This window comes from Acartia tonsa, chromosome 4 (assembly GCF_053477335.1).
Source record: "Acartia tonsa isolate MP-2025a chromosome 4, ASM5347733v1, whole genome shotgun sequence".
Lineage (NCBI taxonomy): Eukaryota > Metazoa > Arthropoda > Copepoda > Calanoida > Acartiidae > Acartia > Acartia tonsa.
Window position 1 is genome coordinate 22,278,585 of NC_137263.1, and position 23,871 is coordinate 22,302,455.

General features: G+C 33.3%; 1 protein-coding gene across 2 annotated transcripts in view; it reads right to left on the reverse strand.

Annotated features, from left to right (window-relative positions):
- Positions 1-23,871, reverse strand: part of LOC145316447 (uncharacterized) — an 81,979-nt gene that overhangs the window by 23,706 nt on the left and 34,402 nt on the right. The window contains exons 5-6 of one of the 2 annotated variants that reach the window (XM_080156943.1): positions 22,352-22,533; positions 20,102-20,194 (exon numbers count right to left, since the gene is read on the reverse strand). In XM_080156943.1, the coding sequence (XP_080013069.1) occupies positions 20,102-20,194; positions 22,352-22,533 (275 nt within the window). The remainder of the gene's footprint in view (positions 1-20,101; positions 20,195-22,351; positions 22,534-23,871) is intronic. The other variant, XM_080156944.1, reaches the window with a different exon arrangement.

A 23,871-nucleotide genomic window follows, 5' to 3' on the forward strand; every position in this document is an offset into this window, starting at 1 on the left:
AAACACAGAAATACACAAACAGGAGTGACATTAGTACTAGTGTATAGTAAGAAAGGGAGGTGTACTGTTCAGGGATCTGAAGGATAAGACAATGACCGATAAATTGATGTACATCCCCAATGATGATACATAAAATTACCCCTCTGTACTATGTAGATATCAATTAGTGGTTGAAACACTCAACTTAATGAACAAACCAATCAAAATTCAATAAAAGTGCCCAAACTTGTCAAGCCAACGAATTAGAAAACGTTATTATAAAACTTTGGGGACTACAGCCCAATGTCCCCTCCCTCCCAGTGTACTGTTATAAAAATGAGGAAAGGAGATTACAAAATTGAATCTTATCTTTTTGGTTAAAAGGGTTGAAATTTCCCCCGTCTAGACCATCTAACTTAAAAATAACCGGAATCCGAAGTTTTGGACTAACAATATCTTTCTCTCTCTTCCTTCCAATCTCTCTCTTTCTCACTCTCTCTCTCTCCCTCACTTTTCCCTCTTTTTATCTCTCTCCATATTATTTTTCACCGCCCTATTTGTGTGATCTAACAAAATTTACAGGAATTAACTCATTAAGAATTTTGGGGATAATCAACGGTTTTTTCATATAAATTTTATTATGATAATTTCCCGAGGCGCTGGGTGGGTATGGGTACTTCGTTTATTAGTGGGGTGGCTTGTTGTTTTCTAAATAATTAGATCAAGGTTCTTTGGGTATTTTCTAAATAACCCTTTTTTATTTGGACAAAAAAAAAATTATCTTAGATTTTTAATAAAAAAAACAAAGACTTTTTGTTATGCTTGTGTGTTTGATTCAATTTATCGAAGAGCTTTACTCTAATAAATAATTGACCAGAAAACAATATTTTGATAGTGTATCAGTCTGTCCTTCTGTCTGTTTGTCTGTCTGTGGACTTTAATCCGTATTTGTGAATCAGGTGAATTAAAACGTGCTCAAACAGTAAAGCTTTGTCTTTAGGTTTTTTTTTTTAAAAACTTTGTAATTCAAAGTTAACAAAGAGTGTGAAAATTGATATCATAAAACATTAAAACAGGGATAGGTTAATAGCATCTGAGATAAAACTCTCAACTATTAAGAGGTAAATTCAAGAAATATTGCTTTGTCTTCCTTTCATTTAAAGATTTATTTGAGCATGTTAATTGTTGAGATTTTTTTAAAAGCGAAGCTTTTCTACAATTAGCGTAGGTCCGTTTAAACATACTAGAACTGTCCTATCGATTTTAAACTTTCCATGGTGATTCCTAAAATATTTATAGAAGATTTAGAAAGCGTATCTACTCTATAATCGTTACTAGAACATTAAAACATTTTGTTTTTTTTTAACCTTTTAGACAATTATTTTTATATGATTCAATTATCCTATTCATGATCGTTTGTCCTACCGCTTCAGAGATTCGCTTTTATCCTTGTTTTTTTTTAATGAAAAATATTATTTTTTTGAAGTTTACTTGCCCAATATATATTATGGCATCCAGATTAAAATGGTGCGGCGACTTAACACAACAATAATTGGCCTTAAATATAGAGAATGGCTTGAGGCATATAACTTGACTTGACTGCCTCTATACTCGCTGCCTGCCACCTGATAAATATTGAGAAAAGGGGTTCACAGCAGGGATGGAGGGGACATTGGGCTGTTTATTACACTAGTCCCCAAAGTTCTATGAAAAATTTCTTATTTGTTGGCTTCAAAATTTTGGGGACTTTTAGGGAATTTTGATTGGTTGGTTCACTTAGTTGAGTATCCAAATGTTTAAACCACTATTTGTGATAATTTTGTTTATAATGATTTGTGATGTACATCAATTTATCGGTCATTGCCTTATCCCTTTAGATCCCTGGGTTCACAGTCATACATCAAAGAGTTGGGTAAAAAAACATGAGAGAAAGATAATTTCTAAAAAAATGGGTTTGTAAGTTTTTTGTTGTTGTTAGTAAGGCTATAGATTATAATTTTATTATTGTGTATTTATTGTACGGTTTTATAGTTGAATAAGATAAATCAATTATAACTTTATTGTAAGAAATAATAAATAAACTTTCTGTAAAATAGCATAAAACCACAACCAAAAATGATTAATAGACAACCAATCAGATTCATTCGTTCTAGAAAACATTTTCTAGCACAAAGCAGGGATATAAAGGGATAAGACAATGGTCATTAAATTGATGTACATCCCCAATGATGATACACAAAATTACCCCTTTTGTAGATTAAAATTAGTGGTTGAAACATTTGAACACTTAACTTAATGAATCACCCAATAAAAAAGTCCCAAAAGTTGTTAAGCCAACGAATATGAAAACATTATTATATGTATAATTTTGGGGACTAGTGAAATCAACAGCCCATTGTCCCCTCTCTTTCTCTGGGTATATAGACTGCAGTTGTATCTTTATAAAATATTATTAGTGCAAAAATTGTGAAATTTTTAAAATATACATAACAGTTCTTTAAAAACTTAGCAAAAGGGTTTAATTATCAAATTTTTTAATTATAGCTCTAATTAATTTGATGTATTTATGTAAGAAGCTCTTAAGACATTGTATAATATTTCTTGGTTAAAATAAATTTGGTGTTCTATCAATTCCACAGATGGAATTTCTAAAATCAGCAAATGATTCGAATTGACAAAAGCTAAAAATTATGTATAGCATCGTATTATATCCAGTTTCCTACGAATATAAAAATGTATAGTCATCAGATAAAAACCTTCGGCAACTCGGGGCTAAAAAAAATTATTTTAGTCTGAATTGTACATTTTTTTATCTGCGGAAAGCTGTTTTTAATACGATGCTTTAAAAGACTATTCCATATTTCATTTTCACGGACGTAAATACACACCTAAAATTTGAGTCAACGTCCAGACTCGCCTTTGTGTGTGTGTGTGTGTTCAATTTTATAAAAATATCCGTCAAATTTTTTGTGTCCAATTTTTTTTGGATGAATACTTTGATCATACCCCTTTTTACAACCTTCACTGCCAGTACCCCCCATTCTAATAGACAAAAAAGCCCTTTTAAATAATATTATATTGTGGTGGATAATTTTCTTGAAATAAACATGAAAGAAAAGATGAAGATGGTGAACGCACTGTTCGCTGCGAATGGATGTTTATCTATCGTATTATAGACAGTTTTCCGCGGACATTAAATGAAAAATTAAAAGATTAAAACCCGTTTTGTTAGCCCTTATTTTTCATTTTCATATTCGGAGAAAATTGTATGTAATACAATGATATACATGATTTTTAAGTAATTCTGAGAACTGGTTCTAATCCAGTGGATATTAATAAGTTTCGAAGCCAATTCTTTTTTAATCCTCATTAGAGAAGAAAGCTTCTCTAAAAAGCACACAATCTTAACTTCACAACATTAAAAGTGAACATTTCTGATTACTTTTTGCATTACTATTAGATATTATTAATCTGATCAAAATATCATCTTTCATAAATCTCAACATTGAAAAAAGACCAATACAAAGCGTAGCTACGTGTGATTAGACATGTTATAATAGACAGTGTATCTATATTGCATGATATTATTTTGAGCCAGGTTCTTTTTCATCCTACACCCACTCCTACAATACACATCAACGTGCCCTCCCCCCTCTCAAAATATTTTTTTACAATTTTCCAAAAAAAAATTGTTTATGTAGATACTTCACTTAAAATAGCTTAAAGTTTAAAGAAGTTAAAATTATAAAGGTCAGGGACGTCCCCCCCCCCCCAAATAAAAAAGTCTGGACGTCCTTGATAAAGAAGTGATTTTTTTCGCAATATTCCTAATTTTAAAGTTCTACTTCGATTTTTAAGTCTTCAAACACCCACCTTTATGAAATATTGCTAAAAAAATCAACCCTTTTTTTGAGAGTCAAGAAAGAAGATATATCATTAATAATATAAATTGCGGGGGCTAGCTCCACCCCTAACCATTTCCATCCCCAATTTTTATGACTAAATTAAAAGATTTTAAATGCAAAGACAATTTTTTAATTCTTACTTTTTAACATCTTAATTGGACCTGATGAACTAATTAATTAGTAAAACGATCGCATTCCATGAATTAAATAGGGGGAAAAAATAAGTTGTGTTTCTATAGTTAGATTCCTATATAGTTTTGTGTTATAACTTACGGCAGATCAGTAAAAATGTTATTATAATTTTCGACATACCTAAAAAAAATTGTGTTATTTAAAAATCAAAATTATTCAATTTATCTACAAGGTAACAAATGAACGAGCTATAACAAGTTTCCCGGGATGGTTTTAGGATATTTATCTATCTTTTGAATGTGGAGCCCCTAAATATTTTTTTTTAAACAATTATAAATCTAAACTATTTTTTTCTCCTTAGTTTAATTTGAAGTACTTATCTCAGGGAGGAAGAGGACATTGGGCTATTTATTACACTAGTCCCCAAAGTTTTGTAATTAATTCATCTAATTCGTTAAAAAATTTGGGTACTTTTAATGAATTTTGATAGTTTGGTTCATTAAAGCAGGGTCAAACCACAAATTGTTATCTACATAAGGGTAAGTTCATGTATAATCATTAGGAATGTACAACAATTTATCATCCATTGTCTTATCCCTTAAGTTCCCTGACTTATCTCAATCTGGACGACGAGGAGGTAGAGTTAAGAAAACAAACACATCACTAACTTGACATAAACAATTTTGTTCCTTGCTCTACAAATGCGAATATTTTTGCTATAATATGATTGTCAGGGATCTAAAAAGATAAGACAATGGCCGGTAAATTGATGTACATCCCCAATGTAAATACACAAAATTACCCCTTAAATTACAATTAGTGGTTTAAATGTTTGGACACTCCATTATTGAACTTACCCATCAAAATTCAAGAAAAGTCCACAAAGTTGTTAGGCCAACGGATAAGAAAACATTATTATAAAACTTTGGGGACTACTGTAATAAACAGCCCATTGTCCCCTCTCTCTACAAATGCAAACTCTGTGCGAATGTTTTTGCCATAATATGCTTGTATATTATGTGCGCAAATATTGTCTGCTTTTTCTTGCAATTTCATCTTCGTCTATGTATTTTTCAATGCAAAAACTGTGCAAAAAGCAATTTTAATTTTTTTGCGTGTGCCTAAACTTTGATTTAAGTCTTGCAAATAATTAAACTTTGTGTTTTTTTTCCTTTAAAATATACAAATTTCTTAATTATGAACCCTAAAACGACTATCAATTACCACCTAATATTATCTTTAATAACAAATATTTAATATATAAACTCCTTGCCAATTTACAATTCTAAGAAATCTGTGCAAAAGAAAAAATGGTAGCAATTTTGCTAGGGGGCGTAACACCGTGAGTTATTCAAATTTCCAACCCCATAATAATGATTAAGTCCCCCCAAGAATTAAGCCCTGAAAATTGATTCAAATTTATGTGAATATTGAAGGGTTAATGGGTCAATTCACTGCTCGTAACTTTTACTAAAACCACCTTCTCCCCTCCCCCTCTAACATAATATATACATAAACTCCAGGGATCTAAAGGGATAAGACAATGGCAGATAAATTTTTCTACATCCCCAATGATGATACACAAAATTACCCATTCTGTGAATTGCAATTAGAGCTGAAACGTTTAGTGAACCAACCAATCAAAATTTAATAAAAGTCCCCAGAGTTGTCAGGCCAACGAATAAGAAAACGTGTTTATAAAAGTTTGGGTACTAGTGTAATAAACAGTCCAATGTCCCCTCCCTCCCTGCCTAACCTCCCTGCTATTAAAAACTGCTATAAAGCAGTGTAACCCCGCCCCGCCCCTGTGAATAGCCTATTCTTAGCTCCTGATATATTGAATATTAAGTATCCGCTGGTCAAATATTATGGATCATATTCATGGCTTTGTTACGCACCGCCCCTGCCCTCGTTATTGTATATTTAGTTGGCTATAAACACGCGACAATAAAAGAAAAATGAGTTCATTACAATTCAATATTTTAATAATCAAAATCAAAATCTATCTATCTATCAATTTCTTTCATTGTCTATAGATCATGTACATATTGTACAAATTGTATTCTGTTCATTGATTGGTTAATGAAGTTGAGTGTTCAAACGTTTCAACCACTAAATTATAGTAATCTTCATAAGGGGTAATTTTGTGTATCATTAAGGAGGATGTATCAATTTATCGGCCATTGTCTTATCCCTTTAGATCCCTAATTTGCTCAGACAAATCTGCAGTCGAATGGCAAAAAACCTGCATGTAAAAAGAACAATTAGCTATGTAAATTTAACCACCCCTCATTTTGCAAAATTCCAAAATTAGGTCTTTTTTCCCTGTACCGAGTATTCACAATGTCCAACAATTAGCAAAAAGTATTAAACCTCAATTAAACAAGGATGACCACTAGATCTTTTCATGAAAATACCCTTTCTCGAATTTCATTCTTCTGCTAACCTAAAAAGTTACTTTAGGGGCCTAGAAATACATGTACAAAATTTCAGCTCTTTATCTCTACTGGCGACCTAGCGCCAGGCATGTAAAATATCAACAGATAACGGTAGCACGGCGGTTTTAACAATATCTCAGTAATGTGCAGGTTTTAAGCTCTTCTGCATATTTCAATTTAAACACATAAGGTCTAAGATATTATATCCAAAAAATCTTTTGTCAAAGTCTACTCTACACCTAGCGCCAGTCAGTTTTCTAAAATCATGCATTTTATACCTGTGAAAAATGAAATCGCCAGCGCTAGGTGTAGAGTAGACTTTGACAAAAGATTTTTGGGATATCATATTTTAGGCCTTATGTGTTTAAGTTGAAATATGCAGAACACCTAAATTCACCTTCCAAGCCATTCTCTAAGCATTTTAAATTTTTTTATGAAATAACGGGATTTCAAAACTGCCTTTTGAAAAGGCCTAAAAAATATCTTTTTTGTCCCTTTTTTCACTGTTTATAGTTACAACTTATTAAGATATTATTCTCAGTTAAAAAAATTGGCGCTTCCAGCACCAAAACCGGCAAAAACAGGCAGTTAAACTTATGTACCCCTACTTAACCCCCTAACAGACCCCCCCCTCTATCTCGGCTCCTGTTACAGATAGAGACGTAAAACTTTTCTCTGGTGGTTCATGTGTATTTTTAGAGAAAATTACTTTTTCTAGTCATAGCGGTCAGACCGCTCCTTATCCGCTTTTTAGCGGCCAGCCGCTAAATATTAAAATTGCTGTAGAGCAGCCAATTTTAAAGCTAAGAAAACCAAATTTTATGACGAACTATTATTATTTATAACAAAAAAATACCTTTTCTGACCATCGCCAAAAAACGCCAAATAATGGAAACCGCCAATTTTGGCGGTAAAATTACGGTTGGCGGCGCTAAATAATATTTTTATCTGTTTATAGTTACAACTTATTAAGATATTATTCTCAGTTACTTAACCCCCTAACAGACCCCCCATCTCTATCTCGGCTCCTGTTACAGATAGAGACGTAAAACTTTTCTCTGGTGGTTCATGTGTATTTTTAGAGAAAATTACTTTTTCTAGTCATAGCTGGTCAGACTGCTCCTTATACGCTTTTTAGCAGCCAGCTGCTAAATATTAAAAAAGCTGTAGAGCAGCCAATTTTAAAGCTAGGAAAACCAAATTTTATGACGAGCTATTATTTTTCATAACAAAAAAAATACTTTTTCTGACCATTGCAAAAAAACGACAAATAACGGAAACCGCCAATTTTGGCGGTAAAACGGTTGGCGGCGCTAGTTTTATCTGTTTATGACCTTAATCAGCCAATTTTTTGTATGAAGTCTTTTGTTGTGATAAAAATATTAATTTGCACTGCCAACCACCGTTTTTTCTGCCAAAATTGGCAGTTTCCGTTATTTGTCATTTTTCGGCAATGGTCAAAAAAGGTATTTTTTTGTTATAAAAAATAATAGTTTGTTGTAAAATTTGGTTTTGGCTGCTCTACAGCAGTTTTAATATTTAGCGGCTGGCCGCTAAAAAGTGGATAAGAAGCGGTCTGACCGCTATAACTAGAAAAGGTAATTTTCTCTAAAAATACACATGAACCACCAGAAATAAGTTTTACGTCTCTATCTGTAACAGGAGCAGAGATAGAGGGGGGGTCTGTTAGGGGGTTAAATAGGGGTACAGAAGTTTAACTGCCTGTTTTTGCCGGTTTTGGTGCTGGAAGCGCCAATTTTTTTTTAACTGAGAATAATATCTTAATTAAGTTGTAACTATAAACAGATAAAATATTATTTAGCGCTGCCAACCGCCATTTTACCGCCAAAATTGGCGGTTTCCGTTATTTGTCGTTTTTCGGCAATGGTCAGAAAAGGTATTTTTTGGTATAAATAATAATAATTCGTCATAAAATTTGGTTTTCTTAGCTTTAAAATTGGCTGCTCTACAGCAATTTTAATATTTAGCGGCTGGCCGCTAAAATTTGGATAAGAAGCGGTCTGACCGCTATGACTAGAAAAAGTAATTTTCTCCAAAAATACACATAAACCACCAGAGAAAAGTTTTACGTCTCTATCTGTAACAGGAGCCGAGATAGAGGGGGGGGGGTCTGTTAGGGGGTTAAGTAGGGGTACAGAAGTTTAACTGCCTGTTTTTGCCGGTTTTGGTGCTGAAAGTGCCAATTTTTTTTTAACTGAGAATAATATCTTAATAAGTTGTAACTATAAACAGTGAAAAAAGGGACAAAAAAAGATATTTTTTAGGCCTTTTCAAAAGGCAGTTTTGAAATCCCGTTATTTCATAAAAAAATTTAAAATGCTTAGAGAATGGCTTGGAAGGTGAATTTAGGCGTTCTGCATATTTCAACTTAAACACATAAGGCCTAAGATATGATATCCCAAAAATCTTTTGTCAAAGTCTACTCTACACCTAGCGCTGGCGATTTCATTTTTCACAGGTATAAAATGCATGATTTTAGAAAACTGACTGGCGCTAGGTGTAGAGTAGACTTTGACAAAAGATTTTTTGGATATAATATCTTAGGCCTTATGTGTTTGAATTGAAATATGCAGAAGAGCTTAAAACCTGCACATTACTGAGATATTGTTAAAACCGCCGTGCTACCGTTATCTGTTGATATTTTACATACCTGGCGCTAGGTCGCCAGTAGAGATAAAGAGCTGAAATTTTGTACATGTATTTCTAGGCCCCTAAAGTAACTTTTTAGGTTAGCAGAAGAATGAAATTCGAGGAAGGTATTTTCATGAAAAGATCTAATGACCACATTCTTTTAAGCAAAGCTTAACGAATCAGAGAGATCGACAAACTAACAAATAAAAAGCGCTGAATGTGGACATACTTACAATTTAAAAATTGATTTTAGAGATGCTTCGCTCGTACATTATGTCTAATAGCCCAAGGAATCAATATTTCAAAAAAACTATTGGCTTTTAAATGGACAAACGGACAATCTAGAGATTCAAAAAATGGCAACGCTTTCTGAATTCTTCCTAACAATTACATGAAGAGTAATCATCATGTAATTATGTTTAGAATCGATAGGAGTATTATAATATTCATAAATAGACGAAAACAGCCTTCTGTTACGGACGTATTTAAGTACCGAATCTAAATTGAGAAAAGCTTTGTTTTAAGAAGACTAAATTTACAAAATTTAAAATAGCAATGATAATGATATTTTTTGGTATGCTGGTAATGGCATGCATACCAGGGAGGGAGAGACATTGGGCTGGTAATTACACCAGTCCCCAAAGTTTTATGATAACGTTTTCTTAATAATTGGCTCAGCAACTTTGTGGACTTTAATTGAATTTTAATTGGTTAATTCTTTAAGTTGAGTGTTACAAACATTTGAACCACTAATTGTAATCTACAAAAGGGGTAATTAGGGATGTACATCAATTTAACGGCCATTGTCTTATCCCTTTAGATCCCTGCATGCATACACATTTTCTCCTAAGTTGGCAATTTTTTCACTCCCCTCCTTTATGGTCTTTTTTTCTCCTCGCCAACTTTCCCCCTTTTATGATTCTCAATCATCATTCCGTAACTCCACCCCCTTCGTATAATAGAGGCTATAAATGTATTACCAATTAAGGTTAATTATAATGCTTTAAATTTAGGATAATGATGAAAAATACATTAAAATATTTTAAATGGAAGTTAACTTAACTTTGAAATCTTTAACATGGACAATCATGTCCAAAAGTAACATAGCAGCTTTATTTCTTATTTGTTAGCTTAACAACTTTGGGGGACTTATTGAATTTTGATTGGTTGGTTCACTAAATTGACGGTCCAAACGTTTCAACCACTAATTGAAATCTACAAAATAGATACTTCACAATAATAGTAAACTGTTCAAATATGCCCTATGGTTGTGGGAATCAACCCTAGAAACTTCAAACCTCTATCTCTCATAGCCCCCGAGAAAATATATTTTTTGTGCAAGGACGGACTGCCCCTAGTTTTAGAGTAGCTTGAGCTAATAAAATGTCTTGGCGGACTGTATGGACAAACAGACGTGCAGACATATCTAATCATAAAGGATCCAAGCTACAAAAAAAGTATTCCTCTATGGAATTTATTTTATATGTGCGCTGTGAGTATGCATTCTCTAGTATCTATAATCCATCATAATGTTGACAGCCAAGTACTACACCACTACACCATCCCACCACCACTACACCCCCTTGCCAGGGAGGGAGGGGACGTTATGCTCTTTATTACACTAGTCCCCAAAGTTTTATAATAACGTTTTCTTATTCGATGGCTTAACAACTTTGGGGACTTACATTGAAATGTGATTGGTTGGTCCAACGTTACAACCACTTATTGTATTATACAGAAAGGGTAGTTTTGTGTAAATAATCATTGGGAATGTACATTAATCTATATCCCATTGTCCTATCCCTTAAGATCCCTGTCACCATGCAGAGGTAAAGGAACTCACTCGCGGGGCAGCGGATCAACCTATCCGCTTTTGGCAATGGCGAAATTTGTGCCAAAATCCTACCACTTTATAAATATCTCTCTCTTGCTTACTATCTATCTATGACACCACCTCACCCCCCGCCCCCCTGCAAGAAGGCCCACATGATGGATGATCAGGCCTGATCGATTATTTTTGCAAAATACCTATTATTAAATATTATTGTCTGCTTTTTTTTATACAATGTATGTATAATGTTTGTAAGTTGGTTTGTGAGTAAAGTTGCCAAAAAAAAGAAAAAAATATTTTTGGAAAACACTTCGAAAAAGTTAATATCCACTGGATTAGAACCGGTTCCAAGCCATACTGAAAAATAATCGTATAATATCCAGTTTTCTACGAATATAAAACCAGTTTTGTAATCCACGAGATTCGAAGGACTAACAAAACTGTTTTTAATCTTATAGTTATACCTTTTTATATCCGCGAAAAGATGTTTATAATACGATAACTATTATAAACAACACTTTGCTATTTTTGTTAACTGTTTATTAAACAAATCCTATAATCTTGTATGTATAATTTTATTTTTAAACTTGAGTTCGTTTTAAAACTGCTTCATTAAAAAAAAGCCGGAAATTCCTGATCTATCTATTCATATTTTTTTTCAAAGCAGCTTAATTTGCATTAATTTCAGCAGCTGACAGCTATTTATCAGAATCAGCGGCCGAACTTTTTGTATTTTCCATGCTTATAAATCTAAAGGGAAGCCGTGATTAAAATTAGCCTAAAGATAATGGCATTCAATAAAAAGTTCACCAAAAAATGTGGAGAAAAAGAATCCACAAACAAGATTATCCTTTTGTTTAAATAAGCAAGGATGCATACGACCAAGGTACAAACAGATCAAATAATAGTTATTTAACGCATAGTGTTATAAACAGCTTTCTGCGGATATAAAAATGTACAATTCATAGATTAAAACAAGTTTTGTTAGCTTCAAGATGACGAAGGCATGGGCTAAAAAATTGATTTAAATATCATGATTGTATATTTTTAGATTCGTAGAAAACTAGATATAATAGGATATGATACATGATTTTACAGTATAGCTTAGAACCGGTTCTAATAAAGCGGATATTAATAGGTTTCAAAGACATACTGGAAAAGTGAAGAATGTAGATTTTTTTCAAAAGATCAAAATAATTATAAATTAATCAAACGTCAAAACACATCCAAATCAGATCATCAATATCCATAAACTAAATCATTTTAGTATAAATCCTTCTAGAGAGACAGAATAAGAAACCAAGTTTTCAAGAACACGCTGTGCGCGTTGGCAAAAAAAGTTGCCATAGAGAAAGTAAACGCAAAAAGCACATTACCCAATTGACATACCAAAGGATACCCAAGCAAAAAAAGGTTTTAAATTACGCGAGAACAAAACCACATTTGCTCGTAAACAGTGGTTCAACAAAAAACAATCACCCCCCCCCCCTCCTCTTTTTATTCTCACCGGGATCCCAATTTTTTCCCCAGTCCCGGTGATTATCATTTTTTGCTCATTTGTAAGTCTAGTGCAAGTATTTATATTCAGGGAGGGAGGGGACAATGGGCTGATTATCACACTAGTCCCCAAAGTTTCATTTAACGTTTTCTTATTCGTTGGCTTAACAAATTTGGTGACTCTTATTGAATTTTAATTGGTTGGTACATTAAGTAGAGTTTCAACCACTAATTGTAATCTAAAGAAGGGATAATTTTGTCTATTGTCATGGAGTGTGTATATATTCATATATTTTTTAGCCATTGTCTTATCCCTTTAGATCCCTGACATTTAAATTGACCCATCAAATGTATTACTGTTCAAGTTCAAATTATTTAAATGTTCACAAAAAATGAAGGTTGGTGCATTTTTAACTATGTATTAAAATATGTAAAAATGTAAAAAGTATGCATTCATTTTTTGTTGATTTTTGCCATAGTAAGAAATAAATTGTCGAAGTAACAAGTGTTTTTGTCGCAATTTCCCTCCAGCCGAGAAAGGATACCCTAATTACCCCACCCTCCGATATTTTCTATTCATTTTGTTGAAAACAAGGATGACAGCATACATAAGACCGAAGCTCTGAAATAGAAGGACAAACGAACATTAACACTTGTACAGCGTCAGAACTGAATAAGCAGAATATTAATACATAAGACTAAACAAAATTGTAAGTAAACTTGTTGCAAAACTGCTTCAATACATGATAATGTTTAAGGACTTACTTACTTTTTAGGACTTGATTATAGAGATTCTTCGCTTATATCATTGTTCCTTGATGTAATAGGAATCAGTATTCCAAAAATTAGATGGTTTAAGCCCCATCTGGGTTCAGAAATAATATTTGCAAAGAGAACTCAAAAACATTTAGTGGGGGGGAGTGGGGTGGGATGAGGACGGGTGTTGTCCATAGGTCAATTAAAGGAATTAAACTTTTTTTGCCACAATGTCTTTATAGGTCTAGTTTCTAGTTCTCATCTCATCACCCCTTTTTTTAGCCTTTCCTGTTTCTTTTTATGTTACCCCCCTTTTTATCCTTTCCATTTGTTATTTGTGTGTGTGTGTATGTGTGTGTGTGTGTGTTTGTGTGTGTGTCCGTACTTGAACTTGGCTGCGAATACTATTTGTGCCCGAATCAAAATCGCACTGGCAAAAAAACCAACCAACAAGTAAAATAAATAAGGAACTAAAAGGATAAGACAATGGCCGATAATTGATGTACATCCCCAATAATGATTCACAAAATTACCCCGTTCTATAGAATAAAATTAGTGGTTGAAACGATCAACCAATCAAAATTCACTAATGTCCACAAAGTCAACGAAAAAGATATGTTAATAAAAAGCTTTGGGGACTAATGTCGTAGACCGATCATTGTCTTCTTTCTCTCTGAAAACTGAAAACTTACCTAATTCATATTGCAAATTAAATTTTAGGCTGGCATAAAACTTTTCATCCTTGTTTCTTAAATGAAATACACCTTCAAATGGATGATCATATTTTCAAATAATTTAGTCTAATTTACAAAAACAATGTACCAAAAGTTTCACTGTCACTAAGCCAACAATTGAATGTTCGCCTTTTGCTTGTTTGCCAGGACCTTTCTTTGCAAAGATATTACACCACAGTTTTTTGCGCACATTTTTCGCGAACACTTTTTGCATGGGTTGTTGAAAGTATGCACGGAATTTAATGGTATGCATTTTATTTCAAACTTGTTAGCGACAATTTACTTGCAAATTTTTTGCTAAACTTTGCGTATTAGGATAAATAATTTTTTTTCTTAACTTAAGATTTATTTACGTGGTTAATTTTATTTGGCGATTACTTAATTAATACAATTCTACTCGAATCAAGTTACATTGTTCTTTTTCTTATGTGTCTTTTAGGAGCTGATCTGCAAACATAAATTGTAGACAGTTATGCCGTTTTGGAGATCTTACTGTGACAGAAATAAACTCCTAATTACGAAATCCTATGATATAAAGTAGTAAGCTTTTTTGTCAGTAGCGAAGGATCTCGCTAACTGCTTAACCAATATGGTTCTCCTTCTTATAGTCAATCTTCCTATAGGTCTTAAGTTGGTTTTAGGCTATTTATTTCCATAAAAAAAGTCTGGGTATGGTTCTAGGCTATTTTTATGCCATTCCAATCCATTCGAATATAGATGCTAGGGGCGCAGCCGCTAGTAAGTAATATAAAGCATACTCCAATATATTTTAAATATTTAAAATTTATAATACAACATAATCTCAAAAGTTTATCTTTTTTTTAAAAAAAAAAGAGTAAACTTTTTATGTAAAATATTTTATTATTTGCTCACCTTATCTTTAGTTTTTATATAAATTAAATATCAAACATTGAAACAGTGATATTTTTATTGGAATTTTTTATCATGAAAAAAAAACATTGTTTTAAAATTTAGGTTAAAAAGGTGGAAAGACTTAATCAGATTTCATGTTGTAAAAACGTTTGTTAGGAAAAAATTGTTGATATAAGATCTGAAGGTTTTTATTTTGCTGATTTGGCCACAAGATTTCTAACAAAAAATTTGAGATGTACATTGTACCAGGGATCTAAAGGGATAAGACAATGGCTGATAAATTGATGTACATCCCCAATAATGTACATTACACACAATTACTCCTACTGTAGATTGGAATTAGTGGTCAAAATTTGTGGTCACCCAATTTAATGAACCAACCAATCAAAATTAAGTAGAAGTCCCAAAGTTTAAAGGCCAACGAATAATATTAAACTTGGGGACTAGTGTAATAATCAGCCCACTGTCCCCTCCCACCCTGACATTGTACATACATACATACAAGGGTTGCTAAGGGGGGGGAAAGGATTTTTTATGTGACGAGCGTTTTGGAAAGAGAAAACAGATGAGTAATATTTGCCGTTTAAAAAATATTTAAAATTCATATAAACTAAACATGTTCTTTAAGCGTAAATCTATTATATTACTACAAGTGAAAAGTACATATTTTAAGACGCTTTTCAAATTTAAATGCAATTGAATTATATTTTTTTTAGTTTAGGGTCTTTTTTACAAGGGGTTGTTGAAAATATGTATGGCTTTCAAGTGATAGGGAAAGAAAGAGAGAGAGAGAGAAAAAGATTTCTTACCCCTAAGGCAGTTTTACCCCTCTCTCCATGCGGAAAAAAGACCCTTTTCTTCATATTCTCTTCCCTACATTGTCATAGACATTGTCCAAGTCAACCCTTTAAAGCCCAGTCTATCAGTCAAAAAAATATTTGAAAAAAAACTTCACATTCGATCGAGAAAAAGAATTCTTTCAATAATGTTTTTTATTGTGTAATAATCATTTTTTTTGTTTTCAAAATTTTATTTTTTAAATATTTACTAATAGACCGGGCTTATTCTGTGTAGTAAAAAATTCCAAGTCATTGTCCCCAAACATTAAAACAGCGTTTAAGTTTGGCTGTAAAATTTCAATATTTACAAACACTTTGCCCACTTTAGCACTAATATTGCCCATAATAAATCAAGACGCCGCGTCTTTCCCCTTTTTTTCAACATTTCTCAGAGTTAAATTTTTAGCAAAAAAGGGTTTGTTCTGTTTTTGATATTTTTTAAAATTTAAAAAATGTTTTTTTTACAAATATTAATGTTTTGAATCAAGGCAGGTTAATGTTAAGTCATGCATATAAACAACCATTTCAAAACTTAGATTTATATAATTTATCATCCGGCCCTTAAGATGATTGTATTATAATTTTTGTTTTAATATTTTATCATGGGCTTGCATATAAGGTTTGTTTAACCCTATTATTAATGGGAAAAAATTGGGAAGCCTGAATTTCTATCTAATGGCCACCTTCTTAAAGCCATGAAGAATTTCTGTGCAAGCACCTGTTTTTGACTCCAAAATTGATTTTTAGAATTGTCTGATGACAATATAAAAACAAGAGTTCTTGTGTGGATCAACTTGACAACCCCTTAGTAGATACATATAACAACCCTTACATGGCAACCCCTATAAGAACAACCCTTACGGTTCTATTCAAATACCTTAATTCCTACCCTCTATCACTCTCTCTCTCTCTCTCTCTCTCTCTCTCTCTCTCTCTCTCTCTCTCTCTCTCTCTCTCTCTCTCTCTCTCTCTCTCTCTCTCTCTCTCTCTCTCTCTCTCTCTCTCTCTCTCTCTCTCTCTCTCTCTCTCTCTCTCTCTCTCTCTCTCTCTCTCTCTCTCCCTCTCCCTCTCTCTCTCTCTCTCTCTCCCTCTCCCTCTCCCTCTCTCTCTCTCTCTCCTTACATGGCAACCCCTATAAGAACAACCCTTACGGTTCTATTCAAATACCTTAATTCCTACCCTCTATCACTCTCTCTCTCTCTCTCTCTCTCTCTCTCTCTCTCTCTCTCTCTCTCTCTCTCTCTCTCTCTCTCTCTCTCTCTCTCTCTCTCTCTCTCTCTCTCTCTCTCTCACTCTCTCTCTCTCTCTCTCTCTCTCTCTCTCTCTCTCTCACTCTCATATATGTATAAACCAACCACCCAGGGATCTAAAGGGATAAGACAATGGCCGATAAATTGATATACATCACCAATGAAACAGATTATACACAAAATTAACCCTTCTCTAAATTAGAGTTAGTGGTTGAATTATTTGGAAACTTATCGAAGCTAATAAAAGTCCCCAAAGTTGTTAAGCCAACGTAAAATAAAACTTTGGGGACCAGTGTAATAAACCTCCCAGTGTCCCCTCCCTCCCTGGCAGCCACTACCACCGCTGCCGCCTTGTTGTGTGCGGACTTTCAATAAAACACAAATTAGTTTTCACCCTTGAATGGATTTTTAAAAGAAACTCGTAGATACATTCACACTTTTGTATTCCTATTCTCTAATTATACAATTACCCTTCCTTTGAAAAAGCCTAAGTTAAATCAGGCAGGGAGGAGACATTGGCCTGCTTATTATACTAGTCCCAAAAGTTTTATAAAATAATTTTTTATTCGTTGGTTTAAAAACTTTGGGGAGTTTAATTGAATTTTTATTTGTTTGTTTATTAAGATGAGTGTCCAAATATTTCAACTACTAATTTTAATCTAAGATGGGGTAATTTTGTTTATTTTTACGGGGGATGTACAGAAATTTACTGGCCATTCTCTTATCCCTAAAGTTACATATGGATTATACTTTTTTATATAAAATTAAAACTTGACCTAAAAGTTAACACAAAATTGTGTAAGACAAATCACACAATAAAATTCAAAATGTTGATTATTGCCTTTCCTCAGATACGGCCGCAGGACTTTGAATGTCATTTATTCAATAATTAACTTTTCAAACTCAAGGATTTTTGTTTAAAAAACACAATACTACACTTTAAAAATTCACGTGGACAAGTTTTATTTCCATAATCCTTAAATGTTAAATCAAAGAAATAATTTTTATTTAGAATCTTGCACAAAATACGAAAAAACAAAATCGCTAAATTAAACACAGTAATAGTGTCTGACTGATTATGACGGAACAAAAAAAAATTAGCCAATGAGAGGCCGTTATTGACCAATGATAAAATTTATAGTGGCCTCTCATTGGCTAATTTTTTTGTTACGTCATAATCAGTCAGACACTATTACTGTGTTCGTAAAATTACTTGAATACAGAAAGCTCTTTATGTTGAAATCATTTTACAATTTTAACATGCTAAAAAGACGAAAAGACCTATTAATTCATAAATAATAATACGTTCAAAATATAAAAAGTTTCACTTTTATCAAAGAAACATCTTTTTTGTTTGTGAATATTTTTATAAACATTTGTTATCAAGAACAAAATTGTGTATATGTTAATATAATGGATACGGTATTGATTGGATCTTACACCAGATTTCTACGTCCTCTAATAAAGTGAAACTTGCAGCGGGCTAATTTAACGATTCTCTCTTTCGACCCCCTTTACTCCAGCCACTCTCTTCTTAATGGCTAAACGAACTGACCAATAAGTGATGTTCATGTTAGCAACCTGATTTGACAACAATTTTTACACTTTCATAATATCCACGTATATTCTACATCCATTGTTAATATGTGTACAGTACTAAGTTGTTTTATTACAAGAATAGCTACTTTATAATTATGTTCGGTTGACAGTACGTCCGTCGCTGAAAAATCTATAAAATAAATTTCCTTTTGTACCTAATATACTTACCCTCCTTAAATTTGTCATAACAAAAATATAGTTCATATTGTTACTGCTTTGATATTTACGAACATAATTGTTAGGAATCCAAAGGGATAAGACAATGGCAGATAAATTAATGTAAATCCCAAATAATGACACACACAATTACCCCTTCTATAGATTCAATTAGTGGTGGAAATGTTTGGACACTAAACATAATGAAACAACCAATTAAAATTAAAAGTCCCCAAAGTTGTTTAGGCAATAAATAAGAAATGTTGTTATGAAACTTTGGGAACTAGTGTAATAAACAGCCCAATGTCCCCTCTCTCCCTGCTGTTACTGCTGCGCTACTTACATAATTGTGCTTGTTGTTATATATTCATGCCAAGTACTTGTTAAAACATGTGATTTAAATATTAAATTTTCCAGTATGGCTTCGAAACCGATTAGTATCCGCTGGATTTGAACCGGTTATCAGACATACTGAAAAATCATGTATAGCATCGTATTACAAATATTTTTCCACGAATCATAAAATCAATACTATTTATGTTAGCCCGGACCTCCGGCCCCTCGGGGATAGCAAAACTAGTTTTCATCTTATAAATCTAAATTCCAATATCCGCAGAAAGCTGTCTATAATACTATTTGAAAAATAACTATTCTACCCTTCCTGTCACAAAAACGGGGACAAACAATACTTTTAAGATCCACTCTCTTTGTCTGAACATAAGTGGGATTATTTTTTTACCCCTTTTTTTAGCTAAAGCTCTTTTTTTGGCCTGTGTATGGTTTTATTTCTTTATAGTTTTAGTGCCTAAATACCTCTTATAGCCATATAGATGGATATTGCCCCGTTGCAAAGATAGTTTACATATAGAATTTGAAGATTATTATAGTTGTATGTTAAAGGTTGTTATATTTAAAAATGCTAAGGCTTCGCAAACAATAAAACTTAATCGTCATTCATAATTTTTAGGGATGGGTTTTGGGCTATTTTATACATTTAGATTATGTAATATTAGAATATAATCTTTGTGTTTACTTTGTGCTTAAATTAAATTTAAAGTTATAACACTCTGAAGTTCAATAGTAACATAATCAATACAAATTCTAAAAAAAATTAAATTGCTGATTATGTGCAACTGTTCTCATAAAGATCTCATAAAAAAAACTTAAAATGTAAAAACTCTATAGTTTGCTTGTCTATGAAGATTTAAAATCTTGAAAAGGGCAGAAAAGATTTTAGTATATAGGGGTAATCTTACACCTATCCTTCCTCGAGGAGTCGCGCTTTTGGTTGAGGTATCAAACAACAAAATTTAATTCTAATTGATTTTAATTGTGAAATATTTGGTTTAAAGATCATAATTCTGAAGAGCTTAGGATATTTGATGTAAACAAGTTGTAAGTAAAGGAAAGGAATTTATGTAATAAATTTACGAAATTTGCTTTAACTAATTGTCTCCTACCTGTGGGCACATTTTACAATGATATTTCCTGGCTCCTCCGTTCAGATGATGGTGGTGATGAAGGCCAAAGCCTCCATCCCCGAGGCCTCCTACCTGAATAACAGCATCAAATTTAATTTTTACTAAAAGATGTTATACTTAATGCTGTATTGAATTTGACTAAGTTAAACAAAGCTGGTTTGGTGCCTATAAAAATGACGTCATACAATACAAATGACCAATGATAAGGTCAAAACACAGTCTAAATCACCAATAGCAGGCCAGAATACATTTTAATTGACAAATGGTAGGCCAATATGACGTCATTTTTTATAAGAACTATAAAAAGATGCGTTTTTTGCAGGTCTCTGCAACTGAAAAAAGCTGTTCAATTTTCAAAAGAATATTTTTAAAATCTTATTTCAGCCAGAAGATTCTCAGATTTAACCTAAATGAATTTTTAAGCTGATCAAATTGTCATCTCCGATTTTACATAGTTGCCTAGCTTAGAAAGAGCTTTTTTACCTACGCTGATTTTATTATATGTGATTTTATCGATCACCCTCAAGAAGAAATATAAATTACATTTATCATGAAATAATTAATTAAGAACTCACACACACACACAAACACACACACATGTCTTCAAATGTTTTCTATTTGATGGTTCTTTAGAGCTAGAACTAGAAAGCTAAGTGATTCATGCTAATCTGATTACCAAGTTTTGTGGAAAACATTTGAAATAGGAAAAAATGTACAAATGTAGGAGTGGGGGAGTAAAAATCTTTCAGGAATTCCGAAACACTTTGTTTTACCATTTTCTGGATCTTAATAGACAGGCAAACTTTTCATATTATAAACAAAACATGGATCAAGGAAAGAAAACGAAGTGGCGGGTTTCGTTGTATTTTCACAGTAGGTTAGGTAAGCATAGGCGTCCAAGGGGGGGGGGGGGTAATGGGCCATTTGGCACCCCCAAACGATTTTGGGGGTGCCGTAGGCACCCCCAAAATTTTGTGAACAATACCCCCCCAAAAAAAAAATTACCCCTACCTTGGGGGTGCCGTAGGCACCCCCAAAGATTTTGGGGGGAGTATTTACCCCCCCCCCCCCAAATCATTTTGGGGGGGGTCATTACCCCCCCCAAAATAAATGTTCTTTAAAAAAAAATTTTGGAGGGGGGTATTTACCCCCCCCAAATTGAATGTTCTTAAAAAAAAAATTTTACTGTCCAACCAGTTAAAACAGTTCTTAACCATGATAACAAAAAATTTAATAGTTTGATCATGTTTTATTTGCTTGGGCCTTCATAAGGGCTAAAACCATCCCGGGGATCTATGATGTAATTGTAAAGCACTGAAGATTCCATAAAATAGATACCTAACTAAATTAAATATTTCATTAAATAATGAAAAAGAATTTCTATAGGCGATTTCTTTTGGGAGGATGTCAGGGTGTCTCAAAACTAGTTATAAAACTTACCAGGACCTATAAGACGCTTCACTTTAAAGTAAAATCATATTGGTTCATTGGTTAGTGAGTTAATTATTGTATTTTTATGTTCTAAAGAATGAGATACTACTATATATTTGAATAGTAGTGGCGCCCTTAGCATCTAAGAACTCGTGTTTTCTAAAGGGTAAAAAGGGAGGAGAAAAATAGCCTAAAACCACTCAAAGGATTGACCTATAATAGTGTGGAACCATCATGGGATCTATGTGAAGCTTTCCTAAAAAGGAGAACTCAGTATTAAAAGTAATGAAATCTGAAGCTATAGTCAAATAAACCTTACTTACTACTTTATGTTATAAGATAGTACTTATTAACTTAATAGATTAGGTAGGTGCTTTTTTTACATAATTAAATTACCCCCCCCAAAAATTTTACCCCCGGGGTAAATTAGTTTGGGGGGGTTAATTACCCCCCCCAACAGATTTGGGGGGAGTATTTACCCCCCCCAACAGACTTTAGGGGGGGTAATTACCCCCCCCAATCAAATTTTACCCCCGGGGTAAAAATTTTGGGGGGGGTAAAAAAAAATTTCGGCGCGCTTCGCGCGCCATTTTACCCCCCCCAAACACGAATTACCCCCCCCCCTAAAATTTTTTACCCCCCCCCCAAAAAAAAGCTTGGACGCCCCTGTAGGTAAGGTTAGCTAAATATTAATGAAAGCTCCACAGGGTTAGGAAATTGGCACCGCAGGTTTAGAAATAGAAGAAAATCTACTGTAAACCCGCTACTTAGTTTTCTCTCCATGATCCCAAAACATACCTTGGAAGCATTGATAGGCTGCGGGACCACGAGCATGCTCGGCGACGAATGGGGCGGAAAGCCGGCAAAATGGGCGGCGTTAATGCCTCCGCCGGTTGGCGGCGAGGCTGAGGAGCTTGGCTCCGGCCTCGGCCCATGATGTCCGGCGTACAGGCCGCTCAATCCATTCTCTATGTCACCTCCTAAAAATATAATAATCATTATAAACCTGTTATATAAGAAAGTTTTTTTTGTCTGTAGCTTAAAATTTCGATAACTAATGAACCGGTTGATAGCTTTTTACAGGTCCCTAGATAGTTTTAGGCTATTTAATTCTTATATCTAAGTTTGGTTTTAGGCTTTTTTCCAACTTTTCTTACTCCTTTGAATGTATAGCTCGTAAAAGCTAGGAGCGCATCCGCTAGTGATAAATAATTCCTTAATGGAGATAAGTTTCTTTTTACAGTAAAGGTTCTTATGAACCCAGAGTATGTTTTTACCTATTTTTGGGGTATGATTTTTATTTTATTCAATCCTATTATATAATGCTTTTTTGTCTGTAGTGAAGGATCTCGCTAGCTGCTGAACCATTATGGTTCTCCTTTAAAGAAAATCTTCTTATGGGCCCAGGAAAGAATATGCCTATTTTGGGGGAGGGTTTTCGTTTTATTCCATGTAATAATATCTCCATTCTAATTTATAACATCTTCTTTAGAAAATTCAAGATTTCTAAAACCCACCGACTTTTAAATGATGGTTGTATAATATGTTATCATACAATCGAAATTTCTCAAAATTCTGTAAACGTAGACCCTTCCCAAAATTTTGCTTTTTTTGCAACGTAAGACTTCTTCTCCTGCCCTTGTTTATCCTTCCTCTTTTTTTATATTTTCAAAAGATAAGAACGAGAAACTCACCCCTTTAAAAAGTTATTTTTCATTTACCCCGACCACATATGTGTGTGTGTGTGTGTGTGTGTGTTGGAAAAGTGTGCAAAAAGTGGTCATACAAGTCTACGGTCCTTTTTCACATGTTTTCTCTCTATCCCACTCTCTCTTACACACACACACACACACACTCTAAACTCTACCCTGGAGATCCCCACCCCTAGTCAATGATAATGTGTGTGTCTGTGTGTGTTTGAGGGTGTAGGGATGGATGTATATGTGTGTATATATATAATTGTATGTGTAATAAACCCGAAGCATTTTAAATTTTTCATAACTGGGTCAAATTTTTAGAATTTAGATTTATCACGGCGTAATTATCATTAGGATTAAAACTAGTTTCATTTAAGGATCAGGCTGTAAAATAGTCCAATTTTAAAATCTAATATTTTGTGTCGTTGAACTTTAAAAAAATACTTTTGAAACTATGATAAGAAGAAAAAAATCACTTTGAATTTAAAAAATTAAAATCTTAAAGAAAATGCTACTAATTTAGTTGGAAACTATTGAAATTTTGCGTCCATTTTGTTTTTGGAGTAGATTGTCAAAGTGTCTCAAAAAATCAGCCTTGTGACGTCATAAAAATGAGGGATT